The following is a 14,578-nucleotide window of genomic DNA, read 5'->3' as shown; positions in this document are numbered from 1 at the left end:
ACTTTTGCTTTTTATACTCAGTTTATTTTGCTGTTACTTACACAATGGATTATAAGCAGGATGTTCATGACATGTTTTTATATTGTGGTATCGCTACTTTTGCATAAAAAGACTCTGATCACTCCTTGATGGTCAGGTTTTGAATTAGTATTATTGTCTGAAATGAATGACATTCAGTGACAAAGGCAAGTGTACATTAAGACAACCTAATATGCAACAAATAGTTGCCTCCAAAAATGGTTGCTTTAAATCTTATTTTTCAGTTAAAAAATCCTTTTACTGTTTAATTCCTAGTTTTTATTTTCATAGTGATTTAAATCTGAAATTTCTATTTCAGTGGTTTCTGTTTTGGTGTGCAGTTGTTATTATAATGGGGGTGTTTCATGGTGGAACAAACTACTCCGATCCTTTACTTACATAAATGGAGCAATACCACTATATGAAATAAAGCTCCATTTCTCTGAATTGTAACTCTCAGATTTTTAATCCCTCTTTGATAAAAATAGAAAAGTATTAGTAAATTCAAAGGATAAAAAGTAAAAGTACTCATTATGCAGCCGAGTGGCCCCAGTGATTACACATAATATGTTGTTGGATCATCATTACTTATTTATTATCACATAAACAGCATTTTAATGTTGTATGTTGTCACAGTGGAGTTCATATATATCCTGCTGGTTTCATCTAAAACAAGGAATCATCTTAACAGCTCGTCATTTGTTCTGTCAGTTAATTTCTCCAAAGTAAAACGTCCATTTCCCTCTGAAAGGCGCAGGAGAATTATAAAGTAGTATAGAAAATAGTCAAGTAAGTCCACATACTCTAAAGTTGTACATGAGTAATTTGAGTAAATAAAGTTAGTTACTTTCCACCACAGCTGAGAGGTAAGAGGCACTGGAACAGGATTACTTCAAAGGAGCAGTAACAGTAGACTGATGATATGAGGTGTGAGGCTCAAAACATATAGAAACCCTCTGAAAGTTAGATCACATTGACGAGGGATTTTGTAAGGAAAAAGAGAGAAAATCTGATTATTCTTAGTTTGAATATTTCCACATTTTGCATGTTTTACAGCCACCTCTATCACAGCTGAAAGTCTTTTGCATCCTGAGGCTGCTCCTCTCCATGTGGACATCCAGCGTTGCCAACATCTGAAGACGCCACATAAACAAATGAAACGACAGGGCCTGCGTCTATGGAAATGCAACATAGTGGTATTTTTAGAGTGCGGTAAACAGATCAGACTGAGCAGAGCTGCCCCGTCACACAAACAGAAAGCAGACTTGGGCGGCTGAACTGGTGCTGTTACTCTGTTTCTGTCTACATGTCTGTTGGTCATGAATCACATGCTGCAGCTCATGACTGTCACACAAATACAGATATGATTTGGCTGTGGCAGCTCCTGATAGGTCACTGACATAATCCCAGTTTGTTAAAATGTTCTGTGGAGTCACTACTTGTGTCCTATAAACTGGGATGTTTAGTAGCTCAGTGTTTGTCAAAGTGCACTTTGGGTTTCAAAGGTTTTTCTGGGCTCAGTACTTTGTAAATAGTTTTTCTCCTAAAAGTAACTGTGTAGGAAGATTGAACTAAATTCAACCAGTTTTAAAATGAAGGTGAAGATAGTACAAATGGCAACCACATGTGAAATAAGAAGTGTTTTGCACATTTGAACTTCCCAAAAAGACACATGCGAAACACCGGTTCACATGTGGATAAATTCTCCTGTGGTCCTACGCTATGATGCAGACAATAAGGAAGGATCTGGCAGCAATTTATGCAGGAAATCTTTTACATAATTTGACATATGATGATATAATCTGCTTGTAAGCAAGCTTCAGATCCAGAACACAGCGAGCGAAGGACTGAGTGAATCCTGTCTTCATCAAGTGGCCTGAACACTTTGGGGTACAACAAATATCATATGGGACTGACAGCAGGGAGAGTAAAGAACAGCATCAGTGATGAATGATATGAAAAAAAAAAAAAAATCTTTAACAGTCCTCTCTAATTTCCTGAATGCAACCCTCCATGATGGAAAGTCACACAAAGTGGTCTTGCTGCAGCTGCAGGATTTTCCATGACAAGGGTTTTGTGGCTGCTGCACTTTCAAATACGGTGGAGTACAGCGCCATCCAGTGACTAAGACCACCACACAAAGGTCATTTCTGCTGTTGGACAGTGAAGCATACACAAAGCAGAGTGAGAAGCATTGGCCCACTTTACATTTATATAACTAGGAGACACCAAAATAAATCACTTAAGGCAAATATTTCACCTGTGGCCTCTGTCTCACCGACCTGCTCCATCCTGATGAATTTGATGCATTCATGTACAGTGTACATGTATATGAGATGCATTATCATATTACTGATCCAGATGATGCCCTGATTTATATATTTGTACAATGAATACTTCAGCAATGTTACAAAAGACTTCGAGGTGAGTGTAAACTTAGTGTTGAGTCAGCAATTTACACCTATGGAATGCTTTTCCCACATAAACACAGTATTTAGAGCCATGGCTGGATTAACCCACTAGGGGGCCAAAGCATAGAAGTTACTTGTGGGGCCCGTTAACCACTTGTTTGTGGTAATTTGGATAAACAAAGTGATTAATGGTCCTTCAGAACAGGTAATATTAAGGACTTGCCATGAGGTCTCTGTCATCTGCACTGATACAGTGGTTAGAGTTTATCAGATATCCACAAAATACATGATGATGATGATGATGACGATGAGCACCCACAGAAACCACACGGTGGAAAATGATGGAGGAGCTCATGTCGGGGGTGATTTCCCTGAACTTCACACCTGAGCAAACATAAAATGGTAGAGAAAAATCAAAAAGTTCAAATTTCCAGTCAGAGCTAATTAATCATTTATATGAGAGCAGTTTGCTAAACTTGGTATTTGTTTACAGGTGCAGTTGCATCCACTCACTTTCTGAAGGAACCTTGAAGTCCTCCACTGAAACAAAAGTTCTTCTCCTCCAATGTTCGAGCTTCACTGTGCAGACTGACGTATGTGCAGAGTTTGACACGACAAGTCTGTTTTCACATTCACCTGCTGAAAGTGGAAAGTTTCTCTGCTCACTGAAAATTGAATTTGAAGAGGCGGGCCTACAAGAAGGATTTGTGACATCACAAATAGCTTGGAGGCCAATCGTGGTTCAATATTCAACTTGCATAAGAGTGATGTGGAAACCTGAAGTCTGCAGTGCACAAAGGCTGGAAGTAGACTCCAGTAAAGTAAGAGACGTCTCCTGTGAGGTGGTTACACTTTAAATTGACACATATTTGCATAAAGATAGTAGGAAGATCAGATATAAAATATTTTGTGTCAAACATATTTTGACATTAACTTACCTGCAAAAGGAAGTTTTGGCCTAAGGAGGTTGAATCGGTCTCAGGACCGTGAGCACAGGCAGGTTCAGGGGACTGCAGATGTGAGGTTCTAAGATACATGAGTCAGTGTGATGGATGGGTAGATTATCTTACTCGAAATGAAGATTCAGACATTTTCTTTTTTGTTTTATATAATGGCTACACCCAAGCCAAGAGCAGAGACATTAGATTTGTTGTTTCATATGTATCACATCAGCCTTTCTACATTAGATATCAAAGTGATGTTGCTCAGATAACCGGTTCATGTATATGAGCAGAACTTTCCATCAGGAGGAGGAGGGGATGATGGTGGCGTGACAGCTAGACTGCCATCCCAAAAAGGCTCAATCATTCACAAGCAAGGATGGAGCGAGGTTCACCACTTTGTGAACACATGACTGTATAAAGGATATGGGCTCAGGAACACTTTGTGAAACCGTTGTCAGTAAACACAGTTGGTTTTCAAAGGATTGCATTCTGTTTTTAATTATGTTTTACACAGCGTCCCAGCTTTTTTGGACTTGTGGTTGTAGGCTAAACATGTTGCAGACCTCCCTTCGCAGCCTGCTGGACACACACATGAAAGTGATGTCAATGCCCTCGTTCTGAGTCCGGGTTAGGTGCAAACAAATGTATGTCAAAAAAAAAAAAAAAAAGATGAAGAGACAACAAGTTGAGAAACAAACAAACAGGATGGTGTTTTGTAAATCGTATTGGACTCTAGATATGACGCAGACTGTTGTTATGTCAGTTCCTTCAGTAAATAATGTGTCTCATGATACTGCATGTGTGGAATAACTCACTATTCAACAGTCACAGGAGACATTTTTCTACATTGAGGACTTTTACTTTGAATAATTTAAGTACATTTTCCAGATTATACTTAGATACTTGCAGTGAAGTAGCATCATGCAGGACCTTTCCTTATAATGGTGTATTATTACAGTATTAGTACTTTTGCTTAAGTAAAGCATCTGAATATTCCTCCATCACTGATGATAAACAAAAACAGCTTTGCTACTCTTTGATACTGGCTGCTTTGAGCTGGATGCTGATGTTAGCATGCTAACACCAGAGCTAGCATGCTAACATAAAGTTAGCTTGTTTACATGAGATTTAGCATGGTTCAGTGCCACCACGAATGGTGCTGTGCTTTTGATAGAGCAGTTCACTCCTCTTTGTTCTCCCCCTCCATCGGGGGTGGGGCCAGGGGTTTAAAGATCCAACCTGCATCCTGGCAGCTACAGTATGTGCTCCTCTCCAGAGTCGTCAGAGCCACCTGGTTATTAAAAATCTCCCTCCCTCTGCTGCATCTCAAGGAGAACCTCCCTCTCAGAAGCTCTCTGTTGTAGGTTTACGGCTCTGACTCTCTGAAGCCTGAGCACTCTGCGAGTTTGCTCTATCTCATGCTGAAGCTTCTCCTTTTCCAGCTCACAGACACTGAGCTTTGAATCCTGTGATCCTGTGCTCTCACTGCAACTGTAGTTTTTTCCATCTTGAAAATAGACTCAGAAGAACCCGCAGGCTCTGCAGATCTGGAAACTGGGACTGGTGTTAAAAAAAAAGACTTTTCCAGGTTGTAATCTGCAAATGTTATTGAAAAGACTCATCCTACCTTCTTCCTTGAAAGTTTCCCAAGCTGGACACCTTCAAGCGTCCTGAAGCTACGGTTAGGAAACAGTGCCTCAGCAGACTGGGTCAAATGAAGTACAGACGAAGAAGGCAGTGAGAGTGAGTCTGCTATAGCAGCTGTATGTGGAATTAAAAGGCTGGTTGCTCTAGAGATCTTGTTAGTGAAAGCTCACTTAAACAGGCAGAAAAAATCTGGTAATGGTGGTATGAAAGGAGATAATGCTGCCTCCTTATCATTAGATATGCCTTTAAGCAAGGCATTAATCTCCAGTCGCTTCAGTGGAGCTGCTCAGTGACCAACAGATACAGGATGTAGTGAAACAAGGCTGCCCCCAGGTGTTACTGTCATAGTGTGAATGGTTGCTACAAAAGAGCATTTGCACTCAGTCAGTGCTTGAGAAGTCCATAGAAGCTGACAGCACAGCAGTCATGTCTCTTCTGAGCGATGAAGCTGCTTTAAAGACAAGGAAAGAAAGAAAGGAACAAGAAGGAAAAGTCAAGAGGGACCAAGTGCAAAGATGAAGGTGGTGACGGTGTCACATACTCCACTAGGGGGCCGAGTTTAGCAGCAAAGGTTTTGGACTCCTGTTTGGTGAGTTAGCTTTTACTAATTTGACTCATTTACTGTGGTGTGGCTTGCTGTTAACTCATACAACACATTCCTGTTAATCATCACACATGAGCTGCTGCTCTAAAGTATTCTCTATGTGAGAAACAGCAACATGAATAAAGCCACGGACAAACAGATGAATAAGGAGACGTCACATTATTTCACACCTGTAGGATCTTTGCATCCTCCCGCAAGACTTGCTGACAGAAAATTGCTTAAGCCTATTTTCTTTAGTTTGCCAATTTCACACTCAGGTCAAAAATCCTGGTGAAGCACAGTTCACTGCAGAAGGCCGCGGGTGGTTAAACTCTGTGACTGAGGAGGGAACTCAATTCCACAATGCCATAAGTTCCAAGGAGCCATTTTTTCAGGCAGTTTATTCAGCATAAACTGAGGCAAACAGATGTAAATATTCCCTTGGCTCAGTTTCCAGGCTATTCTTGATTTCATTTGAAATGGCGTGCAAATAAAGATAAATGAGAGTGCTTGCGTGTCATCATGTGAGAAAATTATACCGTTCATCAAGGCAACTAAATCAGAAACAGCTCAAGCTTCAGTCGCCTCCCATGGCCTTATTTGGATTTTCAGAGAAGCCCTGCTCTTTGCCTGTCTGGGCTTCAATGTCAACTTTTGGGGGTTAAAAAAAAGAGCAAAAACTGCCATACTGTGAGGCGTTGTACGGCCTTGAGAACAGCTTTACCCTCTTCTAACCAGTCACAGCCGCAGCACCAAACACAAGATTAATGTATTGCACATGGATGATTGGCAGCTATTTATTTGAAAACCATTTCCAATGTGCTTTTTGGGTGCCTGACTTTGAGGTCCTGGGTTGTTTTGGAAATCTGTCTGTGTTTAATTAGGCACTTAATATAAACACTGTCAATGACACAGTGAAGTTTCAGGAGTGAGACCTCTGAAGAAAAGAGCACAGACTGACGTAAGGTCAGCAGTAAAAAATACAGAACTAAAATACTCTACACTTAAAACTTTATTTTATTTATTTTTTATTTTTTATTTTAATTACACCGAGTATGTGTTATAGAGCTGTGAAACTTTTACTAAAATTTGCTCATAAAGTTAGGATTTCCTTCTTTCACTTCCCTGCTGGTGCTGCTGATGGTGTGTGTGCATCAATGTGGCAGCAGAGGGCGCTGTGGTAAAACTTAATGCCGGTGTGTGCGCGATCAAATGACATAAGTTTGTTAGACTGGTGACAACACACAGACGTGATGGTGCTGATGATCCCTAGTAATATAAACCTCAAATAAAGCTGATGCTACATTTCTTACCTACAATGACTGCGTATTAATTGTGTTTGTTAGCTGAATATTTATTTGAAGTCATATTTTGAGTAAAATTTTAAGTCAGTAAACCTGTCACAGCCAGTAGACTGCAGGGAATGCTGGGTTTCATGTCCGTTCAGCCACTGTCATCAGCAAATAATAACATTATATCCATAGCTGATAGCTTGTCCTCTAAATGAGAGTTTCTGTACATGTCATCTGTACATCAGTGTCTGAGCTGTAAAACTGAATCAGCAAGAAAAGACAAAATAGGCTTCATCTACATCTCTTTTGATACAAAAATCCACAAATGTATTCAAACAGAAAAAAATAAATGTGTCAAAATAAGAGCCTGCCTTTCTTGGAGAATATTCATTGGTTTATAAGCTGATGTTTGAGTTCAGATCCTACATTTGTTCTCTTTAGCTCACCTGATTCATGACTTCAGGTGGTGAAACTCACCAAATATTTTGCGCCCGGAACCCAAAAACATCTATAAGAAACATCTGAAGTTTGCAATGCTCTGTAGCATCATCACGAGTGACTCAAATTCTCTTTTCTGATAGAAAAAGAGAGTATTTTATTGTTTAACATTTATGATAAGCCTGTAATAATATATGAAATATCATGCCAATCACAAGCAGAGAACATTGCCACAGTAGAGCTAAAATGCATTTTTGAAAAGCAGATGTTCTGTATGCAGTGGAAATAGCAGCTGGAAACACATGAGCCTGGAAACAAATGTTTCTTTGCTTTCTTTGCCTGTGCAAAGCTCCAACCTGAAACCCCAGTGAAAGAAAGTAACTAAGTACATTTATCAAGGCGCTGTATTTAAGTACAATCTGAGGGCCTTGATTATTTCCATTTTCTGCTGCTTAATACTTCTACTCCATTTCAGAGGGAAAAATTGTACTTTTTACTCCACTACATCTATATGATAACTTTAGTTTCAAGTCACTGTGGAGATTAAGATTAATGAAGCAACATATAATCAATGAATGAATTGTATATTGTATAATTATTGGCTAAGATAAAACTTTATTGAGCCCCAGGGAGAAATCCACAAGCAATTAGTTAAAGTCTTTCAAATGAGCTGCAGCAAGTGACATATGCATCAAATTTTATGATCCAATAATAAAATATGCATTGTTCTGAACGCAGTGCTTTGGGTCCATAAACTATATTTTGATGCCATTAATGTACTTTCACTTAAGAAAATTTTTGAATGCAAGACTTTTACTTGTCACAGAAAAGATTACTAGCGTATTCGAGTACTTCCTTCAATAATGGTAAAAACTTACCGACTCCTGGCGACATCCATCCATCAGACACCTTTACATGCTGACCACTGGGGGGCAGGCGTGTGTCGTGCATGAGGTGAAGAATTCCCTCAATATTTTTCAGCAGCTTCCAGCTTTTTCTCAGCATAACTTTCTGTTTTAAATCCCTTCACCGTTAATCTATAGCAAACAATAAAAAATTGTCCCAAAATATTTACATATAGGGATGTGTGGGCTCGGTGTGAGTTTGATTTGGTCCGACATATTATCTCAGGATGTGGCTGGTTTTCATTGGAATCTCAGTGGTGACAGATGGAGGGAAACGTGCTGCAGATATGAGCGCGTTCATCCTGTTCACAACAACTGTGAGAACTCCTGGAACAAAAGCCTAATTAATAACTAATTCACAGAATATAGACTACAGCCGATTTAACGATGTACAAATGTTTCACCGAGCGGCAGCCCACAGCTGCACAGCTGGAGTCTCGTGCATCCACCTGTCGGTCACCGGTCAGTCATGGAGGACTCACAGGTGTCAGAGCGCTCTGCGTTTGCTTCCCCATGAGAGTCCTGACGACACATGCAAATCACAGGAAAAAAGAAGTGAGAAAGCAGATCCTCTCACATTATTTCATCAGACAATGGCAGTTTTTCACTTTCTCTTCTGTTGTTAGTGAATTCATGTTGTTGGAAATGTAGCCGTCAGGTCAATTTATCCCAGATAAAGAAAAGATGAAGAGAGAGCCTTAGGCCTCAGTTCTTATTAATTCCCTGGGCTCTTAGATGTGGTTTAATACCAATGGGCTCCATGTTTGTTTGCCCCTCTCTGGTTAAAAGCTTGTCGTGCACAGTCGAGCCTCGTGCACACAGCTTTAGAAAATTAGAGTCTAACGGTCTTCAGTTTCTGTCAATGAAGACATCTAGAAATATTTTCGTTTTGGACACATTTCTGGAATATTTAGCTGGATTTGTTAAACGTACTGCTTTTAGTTGAATCCATTAATTTAAATAAAAGATGCAGCTTTCGTGCAAAGTATATAAAAATCTGGTGTTGGAGTTGTAACGTTCAGGAAATTCTGCCTCTAATAAATTGATAAACTACTTGTTTCCAGTTAATGTGACACCGGGTGTAAAATTATATGACTGTTTCAAATAAAAGCACCCTGTCCCACGTGCAGGGCTGCTGCACACTCTGAAAATGAGTTGAATTTCTGAGACGTTTTTAGACGCAACAACGTGCATTTCTCAGCAAATAAATGAAATGTAAAACACGAGTAGAAATGCATTTATCTTAAACTACAGAACTGAGAGGTAAAAGACAAATCACGAATACAACAATTCAACAGAAAAAGAAAAGGAGACTTCAGGACAAACAAATGAATGTTTGCTGTTTCATCTTGATATATTTATACGAATTTTCTCAGTCTGATAATGAACTGATAATACACTTAATTACCGATTGTTAGTTTATATTCCCTGCATCCTAAAAAATGCATTAATTACACCTTCCCTTAATTACTGAATCTTTATAATGTTTTTAAAAGATTATTTCCATCAGGCTGAAAACACACATATGTCGCTTTGAGCTCCTGCAATCAACACAACGAAACATAAGTTTGTGGAGGGCAGGGGGCTTTGATGGCCCTGTTAACACCCGGCCGGTGTGAATGACATTTGGAGGTCTTCATCTTCAAAATCCCACCTCAGTCACAGCGGCCGCTCGCACCCAGGGCACCTTTTCTCACCCACCTCGACCAAATGATCTTCATTTAACCTCTAATGAGTTTCCCCACACCGCCCACCGGCGCTGTGTGTTAGCGGGAGGGAGGCATCCACACTCTTTCATGTCCGTGTGTGGATTGAGCGGCTCAGCCGCAGCTGATAGCTCCTCACAGACTGCAGCCTGGTCGCTATTCGCTCGCTTTGCATCCCTGATCGGCGATAACTTCGCTCTAATTGGAGGTCTGGGCATCCCAAAATGTTTTACTAACATGAATAAAAATATCAGCATAATTGTAGAGAAGGCCTGTCATTTCAGGCCTCCAGGGCTGATTAACACAGACAGAACAGAATATACCTGGGGTAAATTGAGGTACATTTTAGGCGCTCTAGTTTGGAGAATTTCCACTTTAACGCAGAGTTCTGAAGAGGAGGGTACGCCAACTTGGTCAAAAGCGTTAAGGCCCCTTATCCCACAATAAACTCACAGTCTTGTGTTCGAAATAGACTAATAACAAGTTATTTTATGACTCGCAATTTGATAAATTAATGAAAAATAATAAATGTCGCAATTTGGGTCATTGAGTGAATTTTTGAGCGTTTTGGGCACACCCTTAACAGCATTTTAATAACTCCATGACAGAGCTGAGGAGAGAGGGAAGGAGGGGGGGGGGGGGGGGGGGGGGGGGGAGTGGGGGGTGTAGTAACTTTTGTCGCCATGCAGCTTTTCCACAGGTTCATTTCGTCCTCCAATTGGATGATGGAGCACACATTCGGGGAGGAGCAGCCAGAGCAGCCAAAAGGAAGGAAAAAATGTGAAGGGTAAAAAAACGCTGCTTGCTGTGTAGACTCATGCTCCTCCAGCCTTACTTTTAGCCTTCTCAGTCTCCCAAATGTTCACTGCAGCAGTGTGCGCTCTCTCCGGTTCACCGTGGCGAGCTGCGGCTTAAAAAAGGACTTCCAGACGATACAGAGAGAGAAGAAAAGACGAGCAGAATCGGAGCACACGGCGAAGTTGTGAGAGTTTCTGGGGGGAAGCAGTTTGGGGAGGTTTTACGCATTGCGCAGGATGCAGGCGCGCTATTCCGTCTCCAGCCCCAACTCTTTGGGAGTTGTACCGTACATCAGTAGCGACCAGAGCTACTACCGGGCCGGCGGTGGATACACCGGGATGCCTGCGCCCATGAGTATGTACTCCCATGCGGCCCACGACCAGTACCCGGCCAGCATGGCCCGGGCGTACGGGCCGTACACCCCTCAGCACCAGCCGAAGGACATGGTCAAGCCCCCGTACAGCTACATCGCCCTCATCACCATGGCCATCCAGAACTCACCGGAGAAAAAGATCACCCTGAACGGGATTTATCAGTTTATCATGGAGAGATTCCCCTTCTACCGGGACAACAAGCAGGGCTGGCAGAACAGCATCAGGCACAATCTGTCGCTCAACGAGTGCTTTGTCAAAGTGCCCCGGGACGATAAGAAGCCAGGTAAGGGCAGCTACTGGACCCTGGACCCGGACTCATACAACATGTTTGAGAACGGCAGCTTCCTACGGCGCCGGAGGAGGTTCAAAAAGAAGGATGTGCAGAGGGACAAGGATGATCGGGACAGGCAGGGCAAAGACCCCTCTGCCCGCACCCCGGGCAGGGAGCAGGACCCACCGGTGCAGGGCTGTCAGCCGGTGCGGATCCAGGACATAAAGACGGAGAACGGGACGTCGACGCCGCCTCAGGCCGCGTCCCCGGCCCTGAGCGCCGTACCCAAGATCGAGAGTCCGGACAGCAGCAGCAGCATGTCAACAGGCAGCCCGCACAGCGTGCCCTCCACCCGGTCACTCAGCATGGATGGACCAGAGCACCACCACCACGGCCAGGCCACGGCGCAGGGCTTCAGCGTGGATAACATCATGACCACCCTGCGGGGGTCTCCGCAGGCCGAGCTGTCCCCGCCACTCATCCCCTCCTCTCGGACAGGTATCACCCCTTCACTGTCGCTCAACTATTCCCCCAACCAGACACCCGCGTACAACTCAACGACCTGCAACCAGAACGTCATCTCCACGAACTCCAACGCGACCTATCACTGCAACATGCAAGCCATGAGCCTGTACGCGGGGGACAGATCGTCCGGCGGCCACCTGGCGCCCTCCACCACGGTGGAGGAGGCTCTTCCAGATTATTGCATCACCACGACCACCGCGTCCCCGCTCGGACACAGCAACCTGAGCCAGGCGGCCCAGGACGGCCACCACGCGCACCAGGGACGGCTCGCGTCCTGGTACGGGGACCTGAGCCACCTGAGCCCGGGTTACCCTGCGCAGCAGCAGAACTTCCACTCTGTGCGGGAGATGTTTGAGTCCCAGCGGATCGGGCTGAACGGCTCCCCGGTCAATGGGAATAATAGCTGTCAGATGGCTTTCCCATCCGGCCAGTCCATCTACCGCACCTCAGGAGCTTTTGTTTATGACTGCAGCAAGTTCTGAAAGCCACAGCGTGTCTTTTCTAAATTAATAACTCTAATATATGTTTTCTATATTTTTTTGTACTTTTGGTCTTTTATTCACACTCCGAATGGACATAAGAGATTCAGAGACTTTCTTGTCGAGGCGTGTGTAACACCAAAAACACGTAAGTGTCTTCCCTCTCACTTTGAGAATTGTTTATAAAGATGGCTCAAATACAAGCTTTTATGACTCTAGACTGTAAATTATAGCCTAATATAGTAATTTATTTTTTAGGAAAAGGGAGTGGACGGATGTTGAGGACCAAACACTTTTTCCAGTTTTCTTATTGCTGCCTTTATTTGTCCCAGTTCTTGTATAGAAATAGAGGAGGGACTTTGTAGTCTATACTGACTTATTTTATTCATTTTGTCTATTTGTTAAAAACTATTTTGAAGGCATTACATTTTGTTTGTTTAATAAAGTGCCGTCTATTTGACTTTAACTGGAGTGATTTATTAGCAGTGGTAATGCTAATGCACGGGAGTATTTTTTTTTTTTTAATTCAGAGATTCAGAAGTAGCTCAAAATGTGTTTAGAGGGTAAAATATTTTACAATAATTCTAAGTTGTTAAATACGCTAAAAATAAAACTCTAGTTTAAAAAAACGCAAGGAGCGGGTTCTTAGTCTTAGTGGGTTACAGCTGCGTGCATTTGAGAATTTCAGTGAATCCGCATAATTTTGATTTTCTAACGTATGAAAGAGAAAATAATGAAATGCAGTAATTAAGGTTCAGAGGACCTTTTCAGTTCCAGAAGGAATATTTTATAAAAAAGGATGAGGAGGAAGGGTCTGCGCCCCCACTTTGCGCTGCAGAGGCCAAATGCAGCCGTGTACAGTGGAGGTTTCAATATCAAACTGTGAGAGGTCGAACAGATCCGTGTTCATTTTACTGTCAGTGTAAAAGCTTGGGGCCATCCTGCAGGTTGTATAGTTTCGACATTCAAGTGTAAATGCAGGCGGTAAATAGATCCACGTGTGGCAGCCGTTCAGCAGTGCGGTTTGAACCCACGAAAGGCCTTGTCAGCAAAACAAATCAGTCATTACAACCGAGCAGGCTTCCGTCTGACTGCCGTTTGTGAATGATAGCGGGGTTTGGATGCAGAAAAAGCTGCCGCTGCATTTATTCTGGATGTCTTCAGAGCGCGTTTTGCTGCGGGAGCAGAGCACGACGGTCCTGCTGCTGCAGGACGGTCTGAGCGATAAGATCTGTGGGAGCAGGACGGAGAGCGGCCTGCTTTGCATTGTGTTGTCCTGCAGGCTCAACAAATACAGCAGCACTGCTCTGTGTGCACTGATTGAAATATTGCCGCTGTCAGATATTTATTTATTTCAGTACTCCCCTGATGACGTGGGCATCAGGGGGTGATGGACCCCCGCCCCTCCCCAGATCCAGATGCTTGTGAAGATCAATATTTTAAAAAATGATTCGTATGTATGTAGATCCACGTGGCAGCGCGCATGTCCACATTAACCACACATCATTGCTAATATCATAGCAATATTAGATTGAATGTTTTATAATATTTTAGATGAATAAAAAGTTGTCATCATGAATCATTTAATAACCTGAACTCCTCAATAGTTTGGTCCACACATTAACATAATTGGAGATGTAGCGTCTTTATAAGGAATGACCATTAAAGCTATTCCAGCAACAACATCAAAATCAGCAATAATAAGACAGTAATAATAATAATAATAATAATAATAATAATAATAATAATAATAATAATAATAATAGGACATTAGAAGTCAGTGTTTTTTTTTTCAGGTTGGACAGTTTGAACGTTAACTAAGAATAACCTGATTTTGTTTATTTGTTTGTTTGTTTGTTTGTTTGTTTGAGCGCCTCAGTCCTCTAACCTCTGCTCTGACCCAGCAGCCTGCAGACGCTGAATGAATTTATGAGACATTTTCACTCTCTAGCACACAGTATAAGACCTCTGGAACCGGAGCAGTGTGTGTGTGTGTGTGTGTGTGTGTGTGTGTGTGTGTGTGTGTGTGTGTGTGTGTGTGTGTGTGTGTGTGTGTGTGTGTGTGTGTGTGTTCTTGCAAGCCGCGCAGGCGGTGAAAGCTTAAACATGACTGTCAATTTTAAGGCCTGTGTGGATGAGATTTTAATGAGTCAGTGAAACTAAAAATTCCAGCGCGCAAACGCTCCC

The 14,578-nt window shown here is 42.3% G+C and overlaps 1 protein-coding gene across 1 annotated transcript; it reads left to right on the top strand.

The window, feature by feature from the left end:
* The first annotated feature begins 10,691 nt into the window (after positions 1-10,691).
* Positions 10,692-12,758, top strand: foxc1b (forkhead box C1b). Its single transcript, XM_070961088.1, has one exon. It carries the CDS (start codon positions 10,979-10,981, stop codon positions 12,392-12,394), a length of 1,416 nt encoding a protein of 471 aa, XP_070817189.1. The 5' UTR covers positions 10,692-10,978; the 3' UTR covers positions 12,395-12,758.
* The last annotated feature ends 1,820 nt before the right edge of the window (positions 12,759-14,578 follow it).

The sequence above is a fragment of the Chaetodon trifascialis genome, chromosome 4, assembly GCF_039877785.1.
Source record: "Chaetodon trifascialis isolate fChaTrf1 chromosome 4, fChaTrf1.hap1, whole genome shotgun sequence".
NCBI classification, from domain to species: Eukaryota; Metazoa; Chordata; class Actinopteri; order Chaetodontiformes; family Chaetodontidae; genus Chaetodon; species Chaetodon trifascialis.
Note: the sequence above shows the minus strand (reverse complement) of the source record. Positions and strands in the feature narration are given on the sequence as shown.

Bases quoted from the DNA above. Each gene is read 5' to 3' on its own strand.
- foxc1b (XM_070961088.1), top strand. From the start codon at position 10,979: ATGCAGGCGCGCTATTCCGTCTCCAGCCCCAACTCTTTGGGAGTTGTA.